We start from the raw sequence: 25,248 nt of genomic DNA, 5'->3' as shown, positions 1-25,248 counted from the left end.
GAAGGCAGGAGCAAGGGAGAGAATAAGCAATACAGAGGCATTTAAAAAAAAAAAAACCCAAACAATTTCTTTCCTCTCCTTCCATCCTGTGCTAGCCTGGATTTAGGAAGGGAATCCAGCTCATTACCCAGCTAGCTCTAGCTGCCCAGCTCCTCCGGCGGGAGAGCTTAAGGATGTCCCCAAGGCCATAGCAGTCACTGGAGGAGAAGGAGCAGCGTGGCCAGGAAAGATGCACTTCTCATCGCCTGGGGCTGGGCTGGGTGCTGGGATTCTTGACAGCGATGGGTGATAGTGCCTCCCCATCTTGTAACCCTCTGTGGTTAGGGGGATCTACTCCATGGCTTGCTTATGAGAATATCATCCCTTTTCCTTTGCTGTCCCTCCTCCGCAGGCATCGGCATGCTCACATGCTGAGATGTGGCCACCGCTGGGGGACCAGTTGTGCTTTCAGGGCTTGATGCAGCGTGGCATCCCTTGCCAAGGTCCACGGGGGGGGAAGACTTGGTGCGTGCCCCATCCCTGGGAGCATCCCTGGAAGCGGCAGGGAGAGAAACACTGCCTGCCCTGGAGTCAGAGCTGGGGAAGGCAGAACTGCAGGCAGCCCGGGGTGATGCTCTGCTTTGCTCCCGGACCATCAGAGACCACCATGCTGTGACTTTCTCCAGCAATGCAATTTTAGGAGCTTGATGGCTGGTCAGCGCTGGCGCAGGCTGGGCAGGAGAGAAGTGTAGGAGGCTGTCGTGCCGGTGACCTGCCAGGCAGAGGGTGAGACAGTCCTGTTTACTCTGCTGAGTGGTCTTCATTCATTTATTCTTCAAACTTGCAGCTGGGGAGCTCAGAACAGGACTAAGGAGACTTAATTATTTACCTCTCGCTGACAAACCAAAACACATCCTTTTGCCAAAGTCCTGATGCAAGTGCTGTGAATACCACATCAAATATTTAGATCATTAATTAGTGGGGAGAATATTGTGCTTTTCATTTTCCCATGCTTGTAAGTAAGAGAAGTGAGATTCTGGACAGCCAGCACCTTGCATCTTCCCCTCACGCCACTACCTTGTCTGCATCCAGACGCATCTGAGACAGGGAAACGACAAAGACGCGCACCTCCTTCCATAGGTAGTGGTGACACTGTATGGAGCCTGTGCCATAACTGAAACGAGTCTGATTAAAGAAGCAAAACCAAGCCAGGTGTTGCACAGAAACTGTATAATTAGCACTTTGTGCCAACTATTTTCTAATTTTTTTTTTCTTCTTTTTGCTTAAACCCTGGACTTTTTTTTTTCTTCTTAATTTGCTAATCATCTCTCACGGTGACTAAGTATACAGCCCTCCATGCGCTTTTACCTTTTGATGTTAACACAAGAGAACTCTTGAATTTCAAAGAGCTTGGTGGGTATTTGAAAGAATAAAATGGGAAAGCTGCAGTGTAATCAAAGCTCATTATGGTTATTCTTGGTGTGATGTCTCTCTTCCTACATAATTAGCTATTTTGGATTATTGAAGCAGTTCATTTTGGTGGGCACTTTATCTCCATGCTTTCGGTCTGATTTTGATAATTGTGACCCTTGGCCCTTTCAACACTTTATTATACCCCCAAAGGTGTATTTTTTCCCCCTAACAAGTCTCAGTGTCTTGCCATGGAGAGAATTAACAGGTTCATGAGTTCCCAAGGATCAATGTCCACAGTCACCTCTCTAAAGCAACTGGTACTCTGGGTGATGACCAAAACCATACTGATCTTCTGTCAGAAGGTCTGAACTCCTCCATGGAAACATTTTCCATGTCTTACATGTCAGGATGACTTTTGCACTGGTATTTATTTGGAGATGAAACTGTTGGATCCAGTGCTTACCTCTGGGTAGGTGGAAAAGGATCCCAGCAAATTGTTGAGGAGGACAGAAGAGGGACCTTACGGTGAAAATTTAAGGTGAAATTCTCCATGGCTACATCTGCATAATGTCTGCTAAATCCATTGAAACAAAGAAACTTTGAGTATTAACTTTTCAAGATAATTCAGCAGCGAATCTGGTCTTAATGGGTTGAGTAAGCGTAAGCACTTTCTGGACTAGAGGCATGAGTTTTCATTTCAGTGGTAATGAGTCTTTTGGCCATTTAAGGGAGAAAGTGTTGTCATCTCTGGCTCAACAGAACTTGAAAGCTGGTTTGATTTGTTAAAATATGTCCATCACTGCAGTATATCTACTTACATTTGATTTCAGGGAAAAAAAATCTATAAATACCAGAGGTACTTCAAAGCACTATAATATTAATTGTCTTCTGATTTTACCCATATAAAAGGTAAAAAAAAAAACCATGCACACACATAAAGAAAAGAAAGTATTAAAAAAAAAATCAAAGCTGAGCAAAGGCACAAGTAATAGGAAAGCTGGCTTTGAATTTTTAAAAGTGCTTTTATGTCTATCTGAAAAAAACAAACCTGTAATGTCGAAAACGTGCAGGATTCAGTGCCTTTGTTTCCCGTGCTCCCCAAGGAGCGCCGCAGGAGGGGTGTTTATAATCTCCCGTGTCTCCAGTGGCATGGGTGCATTACCGTGTGATTAATAGAGCACAGGTAGGAAATGCGTTGGAGACGTGAATTTGGCTTTGCTGAAAAGCCGGCGTACTTGCCCTCGGCTGCGTTGGGAAGTGGGCTGCGGTCACGGCGTTGCAGCCTTGGCTGTGGATCTCTTTGTGCCTGCATCAAGTGGCCCTTAGTGGCAATTTGGGGGCTTGCAGGTGTCTGTGCACAGACTTGCAAGGGCAGTAATGAGCTCAAAGCCCGCTGAAATCAGTGGACATCAGGGTCCTTAGAGCCACAGTAGACCCAGCCTTTGGACCACCCTCACCAGGGCTTTGTTCACGTGGAGTCTGGGAAAGTGTGGCACGGTGAGGGAGTCCCACAAGGGAATTGATGGGAGAGGGCTGCGATGGTGTGGGCTGAGGCTGCTCGCAGTGCCGGGGGATGCTGCGTCACTCACGGTGGTGTCTGTCATTAACCCCATGGAAGGATGATGGTTCATGGAGCCAGAGCGGTCCTTGGAGACATCCTTCCCTTGTCAGTCAGCATGCTGACTTTTCCCCCTTGCTCTGGTCAACCCTCTGCATCCCACAGATGGACGTCGTTGGCGTTCAGGGGACATCATCCCTGATTTTACGGGGTGGCAAGCTGAGGCACAGAGTTGGCAGCAAATTGCTTGACCTGGGAATAGCGGGAGCCTGCAGCTGAGCAGAGACTGGGCTGCACATCTCTCCAGCCCAGCGCCTTGAAAACGGTCCATGCTGGATTTTCTTCCATAAGAGGTGCCCTGGGAGGAATTCCCCTAAGGCACTGAGTACCGCTATGAGCCCAGGTCTGAGTCTACAGCCCAGGGCAGTGGTTTTGGTTGAGTTATTCTTGCTGGTACCAGCGAAAGTAGAATTAGCCCCATTGCGACCACCTTCCTGTAGAGTTAAGCCCCGCATTGCACCTCCAGCGGCCAAATCTATAGGGGAGACTGGGCAGAGGCAGGCTTTGAATATTCAAGTTGCCCGCTGCCTCCCCACCTCCCGCTCTTGGAGAGTTATTTATTTATTTTGCTGGCTTTTTTACAAGTCTGCTTCTTTCCTGCAGGTTTCACCAGCTTAGGTTTCCAGGCAATCAGCACTTGTTAAATATTCCACTGAGCATGATATTGCTCTCCTGTCTCTCTGTACTGGCGCTCAGCTGCGGTAATTTGCTGAACTCAGCTCTCGCATATGGGGATTTTTTAAAAATAACAAACCTATTAATAATAATAATTAAAAAACACTTGACAGGTGGGAACAGCACATCTAAATTGTTCTGTGTGCCCCAGTGGGAGGAGGGGCATTCAGCTACTTTTTCTAATATTTTGTGCAAGCTGTGGGTGTTGGTGAGGCGGTGCTGTCTAAACCTGCTTGGTGCAAGCCTTAGTGATGCCAGGGTGGCCACAGCTTAGGGGACAGAGGCTTTTTCTTCCTCCCCACCCCGGGAGGCTTTCTTTTCCTGCCCACCCCTTATCACGCAAGGCATCTGAAGCAGGGGGAGAATCATGGCTTTTGCCAAGATCCTGAAACTGGAGGAGGCAGGGATTGTGTTTCCAGGGAGTGTAGTTCTTGGAAGTGATTTTTGAGGAGCTCCACAAGGGAGGTGCCAGCCTTACCCACTCTGGTCTGAGATAAACCCCCCTGTTTTTCAGGATTTCTGTTGGGGGGACAAAACCCAACCAAACAAACCATGGAGGGAGGATCCATTTCAAGCATCTGCCTTAAGATGTCCTGTTGTCCTTCCAAAAAAATCCAGCTCAACTCTTTCTCTCTGGAGGGTTGTAATTCCAGCACCTGGTGGGGTGGGGGTACACCAGCGCAGGCAGCAAGCACCTGGCAATAGGCATGGATACTCCAAGCTGTCCTGGGTGGGTGGGCTTGTGGTTTCTCAACAAGAAGGTTTCATCAGAGAAATGCAGCCCTTTGGCTGAATGTCCTCAGATATCCAGGGGTGAGACCCCTCGGGGTTCCTGCCAGCTGGGCTGGTGGCTCCCGAGCACCCAAGTGCCCTGGGGATCCTGCCCTTCAGAGCCCTCTTGGCTGGGGTCTGGGCTGGGGAGGTAGTTTTCCAGACTTCCAGGCTTTTTGCCGGAGCTTTGGAAGCCTGAGACTGGGGAAATCTGTCAATAAGGGTCTGGAGGTATCAGGGGCTTCAAGGTTTTTAGCCTGTGGGGTGTCTGCCCTCTTATGCCAGTGGCAGGTTTGAAGGTTTTGTCTAACCCAGACCAGAAGGCAGACTCAGGTGTGAAATTTGGCGTGGGGGGGATTTTAAATTCTGTGTGAAAAAGGAACCACACTGAGGATGAAGGCAAAGAAGTTTAAAAGCTGGAAAAGCCTGTACAACCCAACTGGCGTTATCAAAGGCCAAGTCAAGCGATTAGGAGATTTTTGGGATGCCCTGGGGTTTTTGCTTCAAGAAGTCAGCCTTGACCCTCTGCTGGGGCCGGATTTTAAACACTTGTAATTCTGCTGACCTCTGCACCGTGCGAGAAAGGGGAAGAACAGGTCTAGATTTTTAAATAATAATAATAAAAATAGTAATAATAATACCACCCTTCGTGGCATAATTAAGGGAAGATTGCAGCTTTCAGCCACGTTTCAGTGTCTGTCCACCTGGAGGGAGCTGTGAACCACATCCTCCAGCCTCTCTCTTTCATTAAATAGGTGCGCTCCAACCCTGCTCTTATCCTCTCGGCAGTCTCTAAAACACAGTCAGCCCACAGATAAAACCAGGAGTTGTCCTGTCATGGCTGTGAGGTCTGTAAAGATGGGTTTGAGCTGGGTAATTTTCTCTGTGTTGGCCCTGCTGTCGGTGGACACTATATCATTAGCCCCAGGAGAGGTGGTGGGGTGACAGCAGCTTTGCTGTAAGCCCCGTTAGGAAACTTGGTGCGACGTGCATATTGCTGAAAAGCCGGTTTTCTTGTTTCCCCTGGCTTTACATGGTGCTCTGCTTTTGCTCACAAAGGTGGTAAGGGTGAATCTCAGCTTTTTCCCAGGAATACCAGGTGCTCAACTCTTAGATCAGGCTACGGGAAGCTGATAGCTGGGCACTGTAGGTTACTGGGGGGTGGTTTCTGGGTCTTATCTAGTATATTCTTTCTGGAAATCCAAGACTGGTCTTCTGTGCTTTGGCAGGGATCAGTTCCTAGGCTTTCGCGCTCCATTTGCTGAGTTGTTGAGTTGGTCAAGCACTGTCATGGATTTTCTCTCTTCATTCTTTAGCGTGCTGAACCGCACCCCAGTGCACCTCGTCCATGAAATCATACTAGTGGATGACTTCAGTGATGATCGTAAGTGACCCTTTCTATGTTAAAAGCGAGGGGCCAAACTGAAAGAGAGTGTGAGAGACTGGGATTTACGCAGAGAGGGGGAAAGAGTTTGTCAAAGCGGAAGGAAATTTAAAGCTCCGTAGGTGTAGAGAGCAAACCCCACTGTGCCAGGTTTGCATCGCCGCGTGAAGAATTCAAATTCCAAATGATCAAACCTCTTCTCATGAATATAATACAAGAAAAGCGCATGGCAAATAGTTTTTATGCCCAGTAGACATGAATCCAATCCTTACCCGGTTGTATTCTGCCGCAGCTATGGTGTGTTTAATCTGGCTTTCAGCTGCAGCCAGGAGCAATTCTGGGTTGACACCACTGGAATTGCACAGGATGATGATAGTCTGACCCTCCTGATGTATGCACATGTTCTGCATACGTTTATGTAGGTGGCCAGCAACTCTTGATTGATTTTTTTTTTTTTTTAACCCTCTTTTTCACCCATGTAAAGAGGCTTTCCTGCATGGGTTGCCCATTTCTGAGATGCACCATAAATAGCACTGTACACCACAGACAGCCCACCTCCTCCTGCCATTCTCTCCCAGTAAACAGCGTGACTCGAGTGAAATCAATAGGTCCGATCTCTAGCAGAAGTCGGGAGCTGAAACCCCAGGGGCTTCCAGGGAACCACCCCAGCTAAAGACCTTGCCTGGTGAGATGGGTGAGTGGAAGATTCAGGTGCTGAGACTAAGTGCTCGAAAAAACTGTCTCAGGCATAAAAAGGATGATAAAATACACCTAGACTGAGCTGTCCATGGCACTTGCATTTCAAGGAGCTGCAAGATGTAGCCACTTACTAGGAAATGTGAAAACTAAGCCAGAGAGGTTAAAAAAAAAGGATCTATGCTTTGCTCTTGGATATTATAAATAGGCACTGCCTCAGAGAGCATTAGGGACAGATTTCACATGAGACCCACTTCTCGGCATCGACACCTCCCTGGGGAGTTGCTGAAGCCGGGGGAAGGGGTTGCAGTGATTACGGTGGGCTTTGGAGTGACTCCAGTGCATGGGGGGCCAGGCTGGGCAAGCCTGAGGACTGGCAGAACGGCTGCAATGGAGAAAAGGAGCAGGCGCAAGGACTCGAGCTGCCCCGGCGTACAGCAGAGCAGGCTTTTTGAAGGGGGGAGGAAGTAAATGCCAGTTATTTGGCTAAATAGACAAAGCGCTTGCCTTCCTGAAAGGAGAAAGGTTTGTAGAAATGCAGTTTCCCTGCCACAGCACACCTGATGGCGTGAGCCTTGGAGAAGGAGCAGGGCTGGGTTTAAGCTCCTCTCGTTCCTGGGGCACCGGGGGAAGCCTCTTTCCCACCTAACTTAGAGCAGCCCCTCGGCTACTCGAAATCAGTGCTTCTCAGCTGTCTTACATCTCCTTTCCTGTGATAATTTGAGCCTGCTGGCATCTAGTCTGCATGCATTTACATAAAATACATCTATTTGCATAATACGCTGTATACACACGGTCAGTTTTTTCCCTGCAACCCACCCCAAGCAATTGGTGCTTTTATCTCATGCCTAGTTGTGTCTCATTTCTCACCTCTCTCTGTCCGTTGACCTTTTATTCACTGGGATGCAGTTGTTCTGCACGTGGGTTCCCGCACTTCCCAGCAAATCTCCATCGTAGGTCTGTAGCCAACCCCTGCCACCTCTGCCCCCCTCGTATGCGCAGAGCAACACAGCCCTGTACCCCAGTTGTTAGGGATACTGGTACAGTGATGTCTCTCGTCAACAAAGATTTCTGGAGGGGATGAAAGCACTGAGAGGTCCACGCGGGCTCATGGGGTGGGTGCCAGGGATGGGGCACATGCACGTGTGTTTACAGTGCCGAGGAAGAAGAGGCAGAGAAGTGGTGAGAGGTATGAAGGGGTTGCGGAGGTCACGGCGTGGGTGTGCGGAGGTAGAGGGGACTGTGATGGGTGCAGATGCCTGCAGAGCCAGCTCTTGCTGGGAGAAATCTGGGTGAGGAGGGATGCTGGGGCTGCAGGCAGCACCGGGGCGAAAGCAATGGCAGCAACTGCATGTGGGATTGCAGGAGCTCCCTAGCTCAGGTGTGGGTGGCTGTGGGAGCTCTCTGCCCCGTGGAGCTGCTGCCCCAGGTATGAGGAGCCCTTGGATGCTCCATAGGACTCTCTTTGACCATCATTTTCTCCTTGCTGAGGGCTTGCGGGCCCCCTCAGGAGGCTCCTGCCCCTCCACACAGACATGCATCAAACAGCTTTTGTGTTGCTTTGCAGCTACCAAAAATAGTCATTTGCATTAATGTGCAAAAACTCCGACTCTGTCCCCAACCACGGCTCTTCTACACTGACTTTCCAGTGTAATTCAGCTGTTCTTGGTGTAAATCTGCTGGGTTTACAGTGGTTTTATGAAAACTGCTGCTCTGCCAGTCCTGATTTACACTGCATGAGCTGAGGGGTAAGACTGTTGTGCCCCAGCAGAGCAATCGCCCTAACAAGCCATCAGCCAGTCCAGGACGGGGTCCTCTCCCTGCTCCCAATCTCCCCTAGGACCATTTCTGCTGCCAGAGCCACCACGAGGGCTGAGGGTGACATGTCATCCCTTTGTGTTTCCCAAGCTGATGACTGCCGCTTGTTGGGCAAGCTCCCCAAGGTGAAGTGCTTGCGGAACGGACGGCGAGAAGGTAAGAGCTGCCTGCCCAAAACCCAGGTGGGAAACCCAGATTTGGGGAGGTGTGAGAGTGATGGAGCAGGGGGGGACCTCCATGGAGTGGGCGACAAGGGAGGTCAGTGGCTCCTGGGGATGGGGGGCCCTGATAAAAGGAGATGTGATAAAGGGCTGGGATTTGAAATAGATCCCCCCTCTCTTGCTGAAAAAGATGGGACTATTAAGATATCCAATGAGGCTCAGCTGTAGCTTATTAACCAGAAAATTAGAACAGGCAAAACAAAGCCCCGGGTCTTATTTTTAAAGATGTTTGCTCTAATGAAAGAGAGGAGATCTGCTTCTGTGGGATTTTTTTTTTTTAAATAATTAATTATATTTGAAAGATTAAGAAGGACTATATGGAGGAAGAATGTATGTCCTACTGGGCTGCGGCTGGCAACCTTTTGAGACATTTTCCAGCTCCCTATAGTCTGAATGGGTGTTTTCAAGTCCTGCTTTGCAGTAGTAGGAAAACAAAAAACAATGAAGTTCTTTCATGCTGAAAATCGAAGGCGTGAGTCCAGGTGTGTGTCAGGTTGTGGTGATGGAGGAGTGGAGAGGGTTTGTCTGTGGATTCTTTCTGCAGAAGGTTTCAGATCTGCAGGTCTGGTCTCAAGGTGGCATTACCTCCCCATGGGTGTAAGAGTTATACCTGCTTTGGCAGGAGGGTAGGGGAGGTCTCCATGGACATGCACCTCCTTCTCACCTTTCTCTCCTGTGTTATGGGGGTACATATGTGCTCACCCCCAGCACTGGATGGTGCTCTATAAAGCCATTAGGATTTGGGTACTGTTGTGGTTTAACCCCAGTCAGCAACTAAGCACCATGCACCCGCTCACTCAACATTCTTCTCATACCTAACTCAAAAACATAGCACTGTACCAGCTACTAGGAAGACAATTAACTCTATCCCAGCTGAAACCAGGACGGGTACCCAGCCTGGAGGGCTTACCTAACTTAAATACATCACTGAAGCTGTATCCTTCAGGACCTGCCAGGATCTGGGGAGGGCTGGGGTTGGTACAGCAGACTGTGCCTACCCGCAAGATCGTAGAAGTTGCAGAGAGAGATACAGGAACAACCTAGGTTGCAGGAGGTGACCTTGGCAAACATTGGATTGCTCCAGGCTTTGTTCTCCTGTCCTTCTCCTTCCTCCTCAGAGGCTGTTCCTTGACCCCTTTCCTTGAGGAAATTTTAATATAAAAGTCAGTGACCTCCTTCTGCATGGACCTGATGCGTGGCTGCTCCCTGAAACCCTTCTCTCTCTCTTTATCCGCTCCTATCTCCCTTTGTATTACCATTGTTTCTCCTTCATCAAGAAGCTCTGCTCCCCTTGAGCAACTTGTGTGTCCTCTTGTTTGCCAACGGACCATCTACTTTCTTACGTTGCACTTCACTTGAGCATTGGCTGCAGGCAGGAGGAGTGTTGGAAAGCCAGTTGACTCCTGCATAAATAGGAACAGAGCATCTTCAAGAGCAGTGATCTTGCCAAAGAGTCTAGTGTGAAATCCGTGTGTGCAGCTGTTTTCCATGGCTTCCCTCTTTGTTCATTTTTCTCTCTCACAAACGCACACAGCGATCCGTCTCCAGCTCCGAAGGGCTCTAAATTCACCATCAACGCCCTGATGAGCCAAGCAGGCTCTTAGCACCTTGAGAGCCGACCCTCTTTACTTGGTGGAAAATGTGTTCCCATTAAGCTGCAGATCAGCAGTGCTCCCAGGGTAGGAGAGAGATCTGGGGGTCACTGGGACACGGAAAGGGGCACAGCAGGGAAAAGTCAGCAGTCTAAGAAAAGCCTAATTCTGGCACAAAGTGATCCCACCCTCAACTCCCCTGGCCCATTCCCCACTGACTTACATCTATGTTGGATTTATTACTTGCAGGGGGTTATGAAAGCATTTTGAGTCGTGTTTTGCCCCGGAAGGTGACAGTAGAAATAATTGCACAAATTAAGGATTGGCATAAATGCCATAAGTCATTAATCTTGGTGGAGCCGTTTATTTGCTTTGGTGACCTTGGGAAATGGTTGACATGCCTTGCAGCGCCGGGAAGGAGGCAATGAACCCGAACCATGTTTTATCCAAGTGGGATTTAGATGGGTCACAACCCAGGAGACGCACAAGTGCAAGAGACCGTGCTGGAGGAGCCTGGGGACATTGCCCATCCATCTGGGCAGCAGCTGACATGGTGTGTCCCTGAACAGGTCTGATCCGGTCCCGAATCCGAGGGGCAGATGTGGCACAAGCGGGAGTCCTGACCTTCCTCGACAGTCACTGCGAGGTGAATAAGGACTGGCTGCTCCCTCTGCTGCAGAGGATCAAAGAGGTGAGTGCTCCTGAGAGACCAGGGCTGCCCTCAGGGGATGCGTCGCTGATGTCCACCTCCTCTCCCCTCTTAATGGGCATGACCACCCAACTGTAGCCAACTGCATGCAGGCATCCGAGGAAGAAAGCGATGAGCTTCTGGGGTGCAAAGTGGCCTTCGCTGGTCTTCCTCTACCCAGCAGCCAGGTGGGGTTGTCTCCGTGACTGGGAGAGCCTGTGGGTGCCTCCGGGGGCCGTGGGGCTCTAACTGGCAAGCACAAGTTGAGTGGTGAAAGGGGAATACGTGGGCAGTGCTCCAGCGGAGTTTTTAATTAGGCTCATGTAAAATGCTCAGTGCTGATGATTTAAGGGAGTGACGGCTCCTAGAATAGGGGCCGAATTTAATTTCATGCAAATTAAGCACTAATAAATTGATTTAATAGGATTTAAATTCTGCTGATTTCAGAGCAGACAATGACATTCGCCTTTCGCCGGCGGCGACATTCTCGCCAGACGTGCGCACGGAGGCTCCCGGCGCCTTGTCACTGGAGTCAGAGGGGGCTCTGTGCTGGTGACCTGCTGGCACGGCGCAGGGGATGACGCCTTCGGCTCCAGCGCGGACGCACGGTCCTTGGTCCTTTCCCTCCGCTGTGCCTCTTTCCTCCACCCTTGCTACACCTCTGGCTCCTGATTGCTAGTATTTATTACTCGGTAATTTTAAAACTACTGAATTATGTTGAAATAATATTATGTTGAGATGGGCAGCTGAGGAGCAAGGGGAAGCCGAGGCGGTGGGTTACGGAGAAACCCGCTCGGCTGGTGTTCACGGTGCCCCTCATCCAAGGCGTCCTGCTTTTCACACCTCTATAGGTGATAGCCCTGCTGGCTGGGCTATACATCCCCTGTGTGCAGCAGCGATGGGACAGGGGGAAGGGGGGCACAGCACCAGGTCAGGTCCTGCCAGAGCGGGCGAGGGCGGTCGGTGCCGCCGGTGCTCGAAGCGCAGCCAGCGCTGGAGAGGTCCCAGCCTCGGTTTGCAGGCTGGGCCGCCGCAGTGCTGCTGATAAATGGTAATATAATGAAAATGGCCTTTTCATATTATCGATCGCAGCTCTGGTGGAATTATGAGAACACCTGCTATAATACCCCACTCGGGCCTCGTAGCCGGCCTGCCCCAGGGTGGGATTCACCACTAAACTTTACTGCATCGGTTTGTTCCTTTGAGCTTTTTTAAGGCAAGCATTCCTCGTTCTCTGCCAAAGCCCTGCTGTGTTTTGGTGAGGAGTATCCAGAGCGATTGCCTCTTTCCCAGGCAGAGCTTTTGAAGTGTTTTGGCAGGAGAAGGGCAGCAGTGGTGGCAGAAAGGGGACAGGCAGAGCTGCTTTCCCGTGCAGCTCCAGGACTGTGCCCCGCGTTCGGCACCCGTGGGGTGGGTGAACGTGGATGCCACGTGCGGCATCACCGTAGGAGTTTCACTGCATCGTGGTCTGAATATAGCATCAAATGCACACGTCACCTCCGTGAAGTTCTTTTTATTTGTTCTTCTGGGTTAAATCTTTCTCTGGCTGGAAGTAAGGCAGTTTGTAAGCTTGCACTGCTGCTCCTGCTGCTCTTACCCTGCCCCGTGTCTTGCAGGCCAGGCACAAAGGGAGACTTCGTATGAAGAGTGTTGAGGGACTTGCAAAGCAAGTGGCGTCCCACTTGCTTGCTTTTTAACTGCTCGCAAAAGCTGCAGGATAAGGGCAGAGAGTCCTCAGTTTCCTTCTTCCCAGGCCCACTGTACCCATCCTTTCCATCAGGGTTAAAATATTGATCAATGAAGTGTATGAAATGTTACTGCTGCCACCTTCAGGCTGTGCTAAAGAGATGGCTTCCCTGTCCCACTGCTGCGGTGAAGATTAGCCACTTAGAGCATTTTCTTACCGTGTTACTCCTAGGAACAGTCTGCTTTGAGCTAATGTGATTTAAGTTTCAAGCAAAGGAGAGCGGTGATTGCCTCGAAGCACACCCGGCACTTTCGCCACCACCAGCCACCTCGCGCGTCGCTTCTCTTTTATTTTCTCAGCCAGAACAGCTATTCCTGCAGCCTTCCGTGGTGCAAAATGCCAGACCCCATGTGTGCCACCATGCACTGGCATGAAGGTGCCCCACATCGAGCTTTCCCAGCATCCCCCCCACCCCAGGCCAATGCTCACTTTCAGGCATGGGCAGCACGTGCCCAGCACATGGATTTGGAAACAAGCAGGACTAGAAAGTCTAAGAGCAAGTGATGGGGTGTGGGGGGAAGAAAGGGGGTGCAGGGGGTCTCGGACCTGTGCCTGGGAGGGTGCGTGTCCCTGGGAGTGGCAGTGACGGTGGGTGTTTTGTACCAGCATGTTTGCAAGCGTATGACTGTGAGCGCGTGGGCACGGGCTCTTGTTTTTATTTACGGAACAAATATCTCCTAAAGCCATTATCAGTGCATTTCGACTGAATAACTTTTCTAAAAATGTAATTATCCGGCCCAAGGCGTTTTTACAGTATGGCTCAACAAACTTACCCCAAAACCGGATTTGCAAATGGCACTGGGATGATCCAGTGGAGGGTGACCCCCTCACTTCCAGCTCAAGCACCCCCCCAGTTTGGTGCTCTCCTAGGGGAGGGGGAGGCAGATGATGGCCCTCTCATCTTGCCTAATGCTGCTGTGGGGCCTGAGGAGCAACCGTGGCCCTTTTTGTTGACCATTACAAGGTCATGATGTAGAGGTTGGGAGACAAGCTGGAGTCAAGGTCCTTTTCCAAGGTTGAAATGCATCCGTTGTCTTCAGGACCATTTTCAGAGTTTTTTCCTGTTGATTTAGTTCCATAATTCGGTTTATTTGAGAAGTGTATTGGAGAAATGCATTCGCAGGTTTTTTGAGAATTTCATGTGAAAGAGGATTGAAGATTTGGGCGTTGTTAATATTAACATGCCCTGGCGTGGGAGGGTATCAAAAAAAAAGAACGGTGAACCTGCCTGTAATAAGATCTGGTGCTCAACCCAAAATAAATCATAGCAATAGCGCTGTGCTCTTGAGCATGCCATGCTTTTCTTTTGAGGGTCAGAGAGACCTTCATGAAAGCTGAGTAAATATAAATGTTCCCAGGATGTGGCAGGGAAAGTGAGGCAGGGAGAAGGTTGCACTGCTGAAGGCTAGCATTTTGCAGTAGTGCACTCAGCCAAGGTGTAAAGGGGATTTTCTTGCAAGAAGTTGTGCCGTGCAATGAGTAGGAGTGGAATCGAAATTGGGGACCAGTGTCGGCTAGTTACAAGTGCTCACCAGTAAGATGCTTGGGGGGCAAGTCTTAAATGACTAGATACGATCCTTTCCCTGCAGTGTTCAGCACGCAAAGCAGATGCTTTGCTCAAAACCTTTCCCCTACCCTCAGGCAACTAAAACGTGCTTGGGTATACTGAGCTGTGGCAGCTTGGGGGACACTATGCAGCAGCTACAATGGGTTTGAAAGGCTCATCGTGCTTGGCTGTGACTTGAGTTTCCCCACCCGGTATGTAGGTACAGCAGACCTTGCCCTTTCAGTGGGATGTTTGACTCACAGAAAGTCATGTTAAGACTCCTGACTTGTCGTTGTTATGGAAATACCAAGTATTTGTCATGCTTATTTGGAAAACCTGAGCTCTAGACCAGCTCCGAGCTCATGGCTTTTGGTTGCTTTTTCCTACAGCTGCGTTTGAATACTTTTGTTAGGACTAATTTCTAAAACAAAGTCTTTTCTGAGTGAGAGAACAAGCCCATGTGTGCTCAGATGCTTTCCTTTGCATGGCTGTGAAAAACAATTTGATCTGGTGAGGGTAAAAGCTTGAAGTTTGAGCTATAATTGGAGTTTGGGATTTTTGAAAAGAGAAAGGGAGATAAGAGAGCAGTCAAAGCTGTCAGAGTCTCTTCCTCCTGTAGATATTTTTGTTCATAACTGTTTGTATAATCTCTTTGTCCATAACAAGATGTTAATTAAATCACCACCAACTCTTTAAAATAATTCAGGCCTTTTTTTCTTAACCCTTTCACACATTTGGCAAAACTCTAACTGTATCCCCATAGTTTGTACATTTAAAAAATACCTGTATTTAAGCTGCCTGACTGCCTGTGTTTTTCCTCTGTTGTTGCAACCGCCTGTTTGTCGCCATACTTCTGAAATCCAGTAAAAAGTATTTAAGGGAGGTGAAAGGGGAATACGTCGGTGAATTTGCAAAAGGCGGACGGAGCTTTGCATCCAGCCAAGTTGGGCACCGAGTGCACGCACAACCTACGGAGGGGAGGGACTGTGGGTGAAGTCAAAGCCGGTGAGAGATGCTAGCTCAGCAGCCCAGAGTCCTCTTTCCCAGGAGAGACAGTGTCTGTCTTCCCAGCTTCTCTCACCGGCGTGTCCCTGGCTCCCAGTAATATCTCTGCCGCTTGGCACTGCTGCCGTTAATTCCTTGGTTGAACTGATGTGATGGCTGAGGAGGAGGAGGCAGTAACGGGCACTTGTCCCTGACAAACCTGAATGACACCAAGATTTCCAGCCACCTGGTGTCTCCAGGAGTTCAGAGTATCCCTTGACCAGTTTGAGCGATGTGGTCTGAAGTCATGGGTCATTTCGCTTCTGCTTTCCAGGATCCCACCCGAGTGGTCAGCCCTGTTATTGACATCATCAACTTGGACACTTTTGCCTATGTGGCGGCTTCCTCGGACCTCAGAGGAGGTAAGTCCAAGCTGCGTGTGTGCCCCATGGGCGTCCATCCCGTGGCGTGAACGTGCACTGGCCCGAGGAGCTGGTGGCTCTGCACCACACCGCTGGCTCCTGCTACCTTGCAAAAAGTTCATTAGCACTGTTCAGTACTCCTCGCTGGCTGTTTTCAGGCTATTTTAGAAACAGGTGAGTGTGGTGTGAGGAACGGTGTTTGCTACAGTGGATAAAGCGGTCAAGCAGGAAAGAAGGGTCATGTCGAAGCCACCCTTGGCAGCACTGAAAGCCGGGCTGCTGACAAGAGGAGATGGGGGATGTCTAGGCAACAAATGGAGGATGCGACTGTAGCGCTTATTAGTATGCCTGTGCTATTTGTAGCATGCAATATCCATCAGAGCGTGTATCTGTGTGCACAAGGGGACAAAGTGAGGTTTCAGCAGCATCTTTAATTCTGACTTTTCCTGCCTTTGGAGTGCTTGACTGCAATTGTAATGCAATGTGTTGTTTCTTGTTCATATGCAGTAGTAAAATATGTTAGTCATTGGACTCTTCTCCCAAGAGCTGCATCTCCATGGCTTAGGTCAGTTGAAAGTGGGGAAAATACTCCATCAAATGTGGCTTCTGCAGCCTGCATTGCCTCCTAATCCATACCCATTTCTAATTTCCCCATGGTACTTCTCTACTTCGGTTTTAGGTTTTGACTGGAGTCTGCATTTCAAATGGGAGCAGCTTTCCCCAGAGCAGAAAGCCAAACGACTTGATCCCACTGAACCCATTAAGTAAGTCAAGAGGGGGAAGGAGGCACCTGAGGAATGTGGGGCAGGACAGGCGTCTCATCTGACCTCATGTGTGTCACCATGCACCATGGCAGTGTGATATTCCTTCCAGGACAGCTCTGAACGCCTAATAACTATAGCGAGCTCCTGGCTGGCTTGGGTTTTGCAGTACAACTTCACCTGCCAACACTGAAGCCTGAGGGTGCTACAAAGGTAGAAGGGGTATATTTATGGTTATTTGTGTTTTGGTAGTGCTAAGGAGGCTGAATACGGTTAGGGAAGAAGCCTAGTGCTCTAGACTCCTGCTTCTCTCAGCTCAGCTATCACTTAAAAATAAGGCGGTGTCCTCAGCCCACTTGACAAAAACGTGGTGTCTAGTCCAGCCTTTCCAGACCAGCGCTGCTCTTCTGGACCTCGCTGAAGGCTCCTCAGAAATTCAGGATGTGCAGGAGAGATAGCGAAACTGAACGGGAGAGATGCCATCTGTCCTCATGCCGTGGGATGGAGGGAGTCCTTCATTCTGCTGAAAATCTCTCCTGGCAGCAAGCCTAGTGCTGGTGTCTGCATCCCCAGCCGTGAAGCGCCGGGGTGTGTAACATGGAGGAGACCAAATGTTGGAGGAAGCTCAGGGCCTCAGAAAGCTCTCAGGGGAGCAAAGCACTGCTTCTCCTTAGGATGCTGTTGTTAACAGGAGCTCTCACTGGCTTCCCAGAGGCTCTCCTTGCGTTCCTGGTCGTCCTGCCATGTAGGGCACTGCGGAGACTAGCCTGGGCGCAGCAGTCATCCCAGCTCCTCCCAAGCTTACGCTACGGCATCCACACTGTCTGCAATTGAATGGAGACAGGGCTTGCGCCAGCAAATGGCGAGTCTCCTTGAGCTATCTTCTGGCTCTGCCCTCCCCTCCTCCACAGACCTTCTCTGTGCAGTTTTCTTAGCTAATCCAAGGAATGAAAAATAACCCTGTTTTGAAATAAAGATCACACAGCTAGTGATGGCTTTTAAAAAGCCCTTCTGAATTGGCTTTGCCTTCCCCTCCCCAGTGCAATGGTGCTCTTAATAGGCTGGCTCCAGGCAAAAAGACTGTCTGAGTGAATAACCCCCTGAGCGCTAAGTGCATTTTTGATGCTGAAGCCTACAATCAGGGCTGTGAACTTTGGGCTTGTAGGAGTTGTGCTGACGGGTGCATTAGCCAGTCATTAAGTGCCAGGCAATTTATGATTGACAGCAAAATACCAAGGCAGCTGAAAGAAAGACTCAGATGCTTTTTGAGGTGTGTTGTCCTTGTTTGGCGAGGAGATACTTAGGTAATGTCCTGACAATGGAAGAGGAGGCAAAGGGAAGGGCTGCTTCTGTGCATCCAGGTGCTGCAGCAGTGTTTGAGTATGTGTCCCCTCTTCCTTTACCGATTCTGCAGGACTCCCATCATTGCTGGGGGGCTGTTTGTGATCGACAAAGCCTGGTTCAACCACCTGGGGAAGTATGACAGTGCCATGGACATCTGGGGTGGGGAGAACTTTGGTGAGTCACTCTTCTTCCTCCTATGCCTTGCTGTGTTGGCTTCTCTTCCTGAGTCATGCCAAATGGATGACTCGGGTCATCCATCAGGTCACTTTGGACTTCGCTTTGAATGCTCTGCACGGTTTCCCTCACATTCATAGTTTATGGCCTCAGGTGAGTAAGGAATCCAGCAACCATGAAGGATGGGAAGTGAGCAATTGTTAGTGCTCAGGACTCCCTGCCTTCCACGCTGCTTTGATTTTCTATAGGTAAATACCCTAAATCACAGAATTTTCAGCTTTACCAACAGATGAGAGAACACCACACACACCCTCCTATTCCTTCCTGATCTTATTTTCTCAGCAATAAAGTAAAGACGTGTCTTATTCCATTGTCTGACAACAGCATTTCAAAGCTATGAACTGAGGCATCGGTGCCTCCCTGAATTTGCAGAGTGCCTGAAACAGTAGCTCCATCGGCATGCTGCAAGCAGGTGGCAAAGTGACATGGCTGCTTATCCATTCCTGTATCACTAGATGGCCGAGCACTGCCAGGCTCTCCTCAACACTATCGTTTTTCCTGCACAAAAAAAAATTCAGTCACCTCTGCTCATTATCACAGGGCAAGATGGGCATTAAGAAATCTCCTGCATGCAAACTTGAGAGGGCACATGAAGGAGATAACAGCCTGTCCCTTCTCCCCCATGTCTAGCGGAGCTGGATCAGGCTGGGCTGTTCTCTCTTTGAAGCTGTAGCAATGCTGCAGATCAGAGCAATAGACTGTATCCTTGAAAGCAGGGGAGGCACTCGATGTCAGGGAGGCAGATCAGAACCTGGCTTTAATAGCTCACACCTCTGGGGAGCACGACTAGCAAGGAAGGAAGGATCTTGTGTCTTAACGCATACAGCGATGCTGTCAGTCATCCAAGGGAACAGATGCTGCTGCCTTGCAGTAACCCATCCGCTGCCTGGCACTGTTGTTTCCTTCACATGCCTTTTTCCTCTAGCATATTTTATTTATTTATATCTCGTTAAGCAGTAGGATCTCACTCCTTCGTGCTTTCTCTCTGTGGGTGGGTGTCTTGCCACCAGACTGACCCAAAGCATCTGCTCCTCTGAGTGGGGTGGCTCTGAGAAAACCCAGGAGGGGAGCGACAGCCCTCCCGCCTCCCCCGCTGGATCAGCGGCCCAAACAAAGCATTCAAAAAGGGAACTAGACGGGAGGAGAGGGACTGCCGTGCGGTGCCTGACCTGCTGTCCGTCTCCGCTCATCACTCGTCTCTGACAGCAGCGAGCCTCCGCTGCTCCTGGGAGATGAACAGTGACAGGGCAGCCTGCCCTCCGGGGAAGCTCTATCCCGCCAGCTTGTCCGATGCCCTGCAACGGCAGGCGTCGCGCTCCTTATGTGTGGTTGTGGCCCATCCTACAGAGTGCGATGTTTCCCTTACTGGTGCTATGCCCTGGGAAGCTGGTCCCGATCGAACATGCGCTGGCTGTGCTGCAGGGTGTAATGCTGCCTCAGGGCACTGGCGTGACGAAGGTAAGCCAGGCAGGTTGACACTGCAACAAAAAAGCGCAGGTCTGCATAGCAGCAGGGCAGATCCCGTCTTGCCCGTCGCCCTGAGAGCAGAAGCGTGCCCGGCTCAAAGCTGGTGAAGGGCAGCGCATCCCACCTCTCCTTCGCTCACAGGCGAGGGCAGCTGTGACCCTGCTGGCCCCGGTCACTTCTGGGCAGTTGACAGAGGGCAGGAGCTGACCAAGCAGCTGCTCATTTTGGGCACTTGCAGTGAACCGTGCTTTTTCTGGTAGCTTAGTCCTGAGGGGATGCAGGACTCTGGTCCTGGGGAGCATCGCTGCTGCCTTTAGTGTTAGTGACTGGGCAGCTAGAGGGGGCTGGAGACTTCAGGCAAAACAAAAGCAAGTGTGATTGGGTTAGAAGGAGGACATTGTAGGTGTTTTACTTTTTAAATTTACTTAGTCCCCTGGAGGTGGATTGATGAGCTATGGCAGAAGGACTTGCAGGCCAGTAAGAAGTCCTAAAGGCATTTTGCCAAGCTAAGGCCAAGCCCAGTGCACCCCAGCACGTACTGCTCGCCTCTCTCCTGGGGTCACTCGGAGGGGCCACCTGCACTGGAGACATCTCTGGAGGGTCAGGTGAAGCATGCCGTCAGTTCCTGCTCCCCTGGCTCCTCTGAGCTGGGCCCGTGCCATGCCTTCGCTGGTGCCTCAGTTTACCTCCTCCCGAGACATTTAGCTTTCGGCTGCCTGTCTGGAGACCTTGTTTGTTAGCTGCCACGGATGGCTCCGTGGATCGTCCCTACCTGCCAAAACCTGTGCTTTAATTGCTTCTGCTGGGACCGGAGCAGGGTCTGCAGGGTGCAACATGTCTGAAGCAGAGAGCTCAGACTCCTCACCACCTCCTGCCTCCCCAGCACTGTATTCTCATTCCGGTTCACAGTGCACAGAGATCACCTCAGCCCACCTCTTCGTTAGACTTTAAATTAAGAGCAGGCGAGGACTGAATGGTGCAAATCTTTCCCTTGTAGTGCCTCAGGGAGCTGCTCTTCTCCCGGGCTGAACAGAAGGACCAGAGGAGGGGAAGGCACCAGACAGCAGCCACGCTGTGGTTCACAGCTGTTTGGCTGATTGTCCCCCTTTATCAGGCACCCTTCTGATTTACACAGCAGCACTGGCAGCGTGGCTGGCGCTGTGACACGCAGGCAAATGTCTCAGCAGCCACGTGCGAGGGGAACCGAGCGCAGCAGCTTAGAGTGGCCACATCCTGCCATAATCTCATTTCCCTGCAGCTGTGATTAAGGTTGCTCCCAATATAGCACCAGGACACGGCACAAGGGCATGTTTTATTGGCCTGTTAATACCCAGTGCTGGGGAAAGTGGTGAGGCTCCAGCTGCTGTTGCAGCGCTTGCCTGTAAACACAGCAGTGAAAGGAAGGGGAGGGGATTTCTGGAAAAAAAGTACTTTTCCTCCCTGCTGTGCTTTCCCACCGCAGCCTTTGCTGGCCCCTGCTGCTAGGGCCAGCTGTTGGGGATGGGCTCAAGCCCTGAATTTTGGATCTGGGCATCAAGGTGAGAGGGCTTTGTGGCTCTGCCAACCTCCCATTTCCTTCAGCCCGGGAGCAGGTGGGTGTGCTGGCAGCGGGGATGGGAGTGACGGGAAGGTGGCTCCTACCTCTGCAACGACAGGTACCTCGTGGCTGAGCCATGTGTCCTGAGGGTAGGTGGCTTTGGATGACCAGGCTCCAATTCTCCTTTGCTCCTTGAAGCTGTGAGTTGTTTTCAGAGGGATGGCAGCTTTGTGGGCTGGCAGTGGAGGAGGAGGAGGAGGAGGACTCCTGTTCATGCTGCCCAAATGGCTTTCCCACCACAGGCACTCATCTTGCCAACACCAACCTGGGGACAAGTCATCCTTGCGCTGGTGTATGTATGTGAGGGGACTGCCAGCAGCACAACCTGGCAAAGACGATGGGTGGCCTCCTGTCTGACTTCTGTAGTTAAAGGGGGACAGGGAGTGAAAAGGAATTTGTAGTTTTGGAGTACATACATGCTGCGTGTAGCTCTATACTGTCAACAGATGATAAAATAGGATGCAAAGAACTGCAGAAGCCTTTTCTTTTTTATTTCATTTTTTTTCCATGCTGGTTCTGTCTAAGCATGACTTTCTGACAATATAGCTGCAGATTCATAGCTTAACAGGCGTTAGGACCAGATGGACCTGTTAGATCAGCCATTCTGCTCACCCGTCCTACCTCGCCAGCTAGGATTTCATCCAGCTCCCTGCCAAGAGCCCGGTAACTTCTGGTGTCAACTGTGCCACAGGCTCGTTTTGCTCCAGAAGGGCCCCGTGGACCAGGCAGGGAGCAGCTTGGGGCAACTGGGAGACATTTGCCATACTGACAGCTTATCCAGATTTTTAGGAGATAATCCCTCCCACCACTGACCTTTGCTTGTGTTAAGGTGTGTGCCTTGTTGGACCACAACGTTGGCACTCACAGCCCGGAGTACATGCCACACAGGGTAAGCTCCTGTCCGTTTTGGGACAGATGATGGATGCACAGCTCTCTGTTCATTTTGCAGAATCAATGGTGGATTCATAAAGATAATGACCATTGTAGTCATTAATGGTGAATTCATGGCGTCTCCTGGTGAACTTGACAGCCCTTTGGAGGGAAGTGACTCTGAAATAGGCAGTGCAGAAGTAATTACAGGAGCACAAAACTGGCAAGATGATTCTGCGATGTAAGCGGGGCTGCATGAAAAGGGACCTACTTACCGTCTCACTCTTGCCATTGTGATAGCACCTGCTGTGCTATAAGCAGGTTTCAAGTGCACTGACTTCAAACAGATCGCAAGAAGCTTTGAAATGCGCTTTTAAGGCATTTGTGCCTAGGAAAGGCCCTCTGGTAATTGATTTACCCCAGTTTAATGTGGCAGAGGATGAAGTGAGAGGTAACACCAGGATCCAGTCTGCTGTAGGACAGAAAGACAAAATGCTGAAGCTGCTTCTCTTGTAGAAATCTCTTTCCGTGTGTGGATGTGTGGAGGGAGCCTGGAAATCATCCCCTGCAGCCGCGTTGGACATGTCTTCCGGAAGAAACATCCGTATGTCTTTCCAGAGGGAAATGCCAATACATACATTAAGTAAGTGTTTTGTGCTTGCTTTGTTTTTTTGTAAAACAGAATCAGGTGCTGCCTTGTGGGGAGGGGGGAGCAGAGAAGACAGGGAGGAGAGTTTGTTTGGAAAACTTTGAAATATCCCTGGGCAGGAGTCTCCTGAGCCGAAGAAAATGCAAGTCAGTACAACTCTCCCTTAGGCTTTCTACAGTGCCGAGAATATGACAGAAATAGGGCACTTATATGGTACCTTTCATCAGCGCAGAAATAGAGGGACAGCTCCAGCATATCCCTGAGCACTAGCTACCGTAACAGCAAATGGTTTAGACCCTAAGGTCATCAGAACGCATTTATAATGACCTGAAATCAGGCTGACAGCATTGTCTGTCAGTACCCAATGACCTTAGCTGAGGGCTGAGCGTGGCTCAGCTGAACCAGAAAATTTGGTTCCCAGTGCCTCTCCAAGAGGGGAGCCCAGCAGCGTGCCAGAGTGGGTGGCTTCGCCTCCGGGCTGGTGCTGTCTCTTGAGCAGAGGCAGAAACGGGATGCACCTCGCTGGTGGGGATACCGAAGGAACTGCCAGGGCATCCCAGCTGAAGGGGACCTGTCCTCACACGCAGGAACAGACTGAATCAGGTACTGAAATGGGCAGCTGAAGTGGGCTAAGATCCTGGAAATAGCAGGCAAGGAAGGAGGTGGTCCAGAAGTGGGAATGGGCATGGGAAAGATGATGGGAGCAGCTAGTGAAGTCAGGAGGAATTTCTTCCTTTTTTAGAGCATGAGGCTGAAGGTTGTCTGTTGTTAAGTAAATGACAGAGAAAAACACTGGGGGTGCTTATACTTAATGCAGGGTTATTTCTCAGCTAAACTGCATTTGTGTGTGTTTACACACCAGGCATTCCTTTTAGTGTGGGTTTCCCAGTGTTATAAAGAGCCAACAGTATTTGTGAAGACCCAGCTGCCTGCATCAGGGTTACCACTGACCCAGGTGCTCTGCAGCTTCCCCACGCTTTACATGAGGCAATGAGCTGGGGGAGTGTAAATCACACCTCTCAGTTATACCTAATATGTGATTTCCAGCCACGCAGTGTATGGGGCAGGAAGGAGACCTTGTCACCTTGCTTCAGGAAGACAGCAGTGAGGGGCACAGGGCGTTGCTGGCATCAAGGAGAGCACAAATTTGAGTCGTGAGGAGGGCTCTTGCTTTTAGTAGTGAAATAAGACTGCTACAGAAGAGCTGGATGTGGCAAAATCTCCACTGTTGGAGTTGCTGCAAACCTGAGTGAAAAGGCAGGGTCTGTGTTGCATCACCTGCAGGAGGACCAAGGGGAGCTTGAATGGCTATGGCTCTTCTGGCTGCACCCCAGGCACAGGCACACGGGGACTTTGGGGAGGCCTGAATCAATGCCAAGGTGCGAGCCTTGGCATTTATCCCCATGTTTCTTATAAACCCAAATGAGATGAGGAAGCCAAGATAAAAAAACCCCTGAACTTTGGGGAAGGCTAGATACAGATGTAGACACTGTGTCTTCAGCATCTCTTGAGCAAGAGCACTTAGACTATTGCAGTGGCCTTAGTGAGAGGAAGAAGCAACATGAATCAGCAAGGGACTGAAAAGTGATCTGGAGAAACACATCTGTAGGCATTAGGAGCTGGGATTTTATTAACCTTATGGTAGCTATCAGCCTTAAACTTAATGTTGTAGTATATAGACCGAGAGGAGAAGTGGCTTCTGGCAACCTGTGGTACCTCTGTTTAAACAAAGATGTTAGCAAAAAATATCTCCACCTTTCTCCCAGATATTGATTTTTTTTTTCCACACAGCCTTTTCTTCAGTGTGAGAGACAGCTCAGGCTCCAGTGTTGTGCTGGGTTCATGTGCAGACTATCTCCTGTTCTGGCTATGTGGGACATGTGGCCCCACAGCGCCCACAGCCCAGTGGGATGATAACACTAGCTTGGAGGCACTGGTCTGCCTTGGAGCAGGAGTTTGGAGGACTCCCCTGACCCGGACCGGGATGGGTGGATAGGCATGGAGCAACAAAGCCATTTGCAAGGAGAGTTAGAGCCATGTGAAGTCAACAGAAGATTTTCTGAGGTTCAAAAACCTTCTGCAGATGCCTGGTTGAGGTGGAAGACTGACATTTATGCTACAGCACTATGGCCGGGGTGGTTTCTCTTAAGTTTTGAATACTGCGATTTGCCTCAGTGAAATCCAGGAGCGCAAAGCAAAAGAGTCCATACGGGATTGACACAAAGGAAATATTTGCCTTCAATCTTTGGCAAATTGTGCACCTCTTTTCAGAGCTCCATCCCAGCCACTAAATAAAACCCCAGGCACGCCTGCCTGGGAGATGACGCTTAAGAGAAGCTTCAGTTCTGAGTCTGGTGGATGCAAAGCATCCAACTGAGTTTGAAATGGTGAATTCTTCACCCAAGCCTTGACCTGTTGTGTTTGGTCCTTGGAGTAATGGGGAGGAGGAGTACCTTCTCTAGTAGTGAGGGATGGGCTGGCTCAAAGGTGGTTTTGGTGAAGCCAAAGACCAAGTTTAGGATGGGAGGACAGCGGGATGGATTAGATTTTAGAAAATGTCATCTTGGAAGCTTCTTTGGTTTCACCTGTCTTCCCTTGCCTCCTTCAGAAACACCAAGCGCACAGCAGAGGTGTGGATGGACGAATTCAAGCAGTACTACTACGCGGCTCGTCCCGCAGCCCAAGGGAGGCCTTATGGAAAGTAAGTGTCTTTCTCCTGCCTGTGCCCTGCCTGCTGCAGTGGGTGTTCACGGTGACATCGCCCTGCTGCAG

General features: G+C 50.2%; 1 protein-coding gene across 1 annotated transcript in view; it reads left to right on the top strand.

The window, feature by feature from the left end:
- The window catches only part of GALNT14 (polypeptide N-acetylgalactosaminyltransferase 14), a 99,427-nt gene that overhangs the window by 62,396 nt on the left and 11,783 nt on the right, over positions 1-25,248 (top strand). The window contains exons 4-11 of the mRNA XM_069800000.1: positions 5,773-5,840; positions 8,445-8,510; positions 10,737-10,858; positions 15,467-15,554; positions 16,234-16,318; positions 17,730-17,833; positions 22,344-22,470; positions 25,085-25,177. Of these exons, the coding sequence (XP_069656101.1) occupies positions 5,773-5,840; positions 8,445-8,510; positions 10,737-10,858; positions 15,467-15,554; positions 16,234-16,318; positions 17,730-17,833; positions 22,344-22,470; positions 25,085-25,177 (753 nt within the window). The remainder of the gene's footprint in view (positions 1-5,772; positions 5,841-8,444; positions 8,511-10,736; positions 10,859-15,466; positions 15,555-16,233; positions 16,319-17,729; positions 17,834-22,343; positions 22,471-25,084; positions 25,178-25,248) is intronic.

The sequence above is a fragment of the Haliaeetus albicilla genome, chromosome 13 (assembly GCF_947461875.1).
Source record: "Haliaeetus albicilla chromosome 13, bHalAlb1.1, whole genome shotgun sequence".
NCBI classification, from domain to species: domain Eukaryota; kingdom Metazoa; phylum Chordata; class Aves; order Accipitriformes; family Accipitridae; genus Haliaeetus; species Haliaeetus albicilla.
The sequence above is the reverse complement of the archived record's forward strand: the minus strand, read 5'-3'. Positions and strand labels throughout refer to the sequence as shown.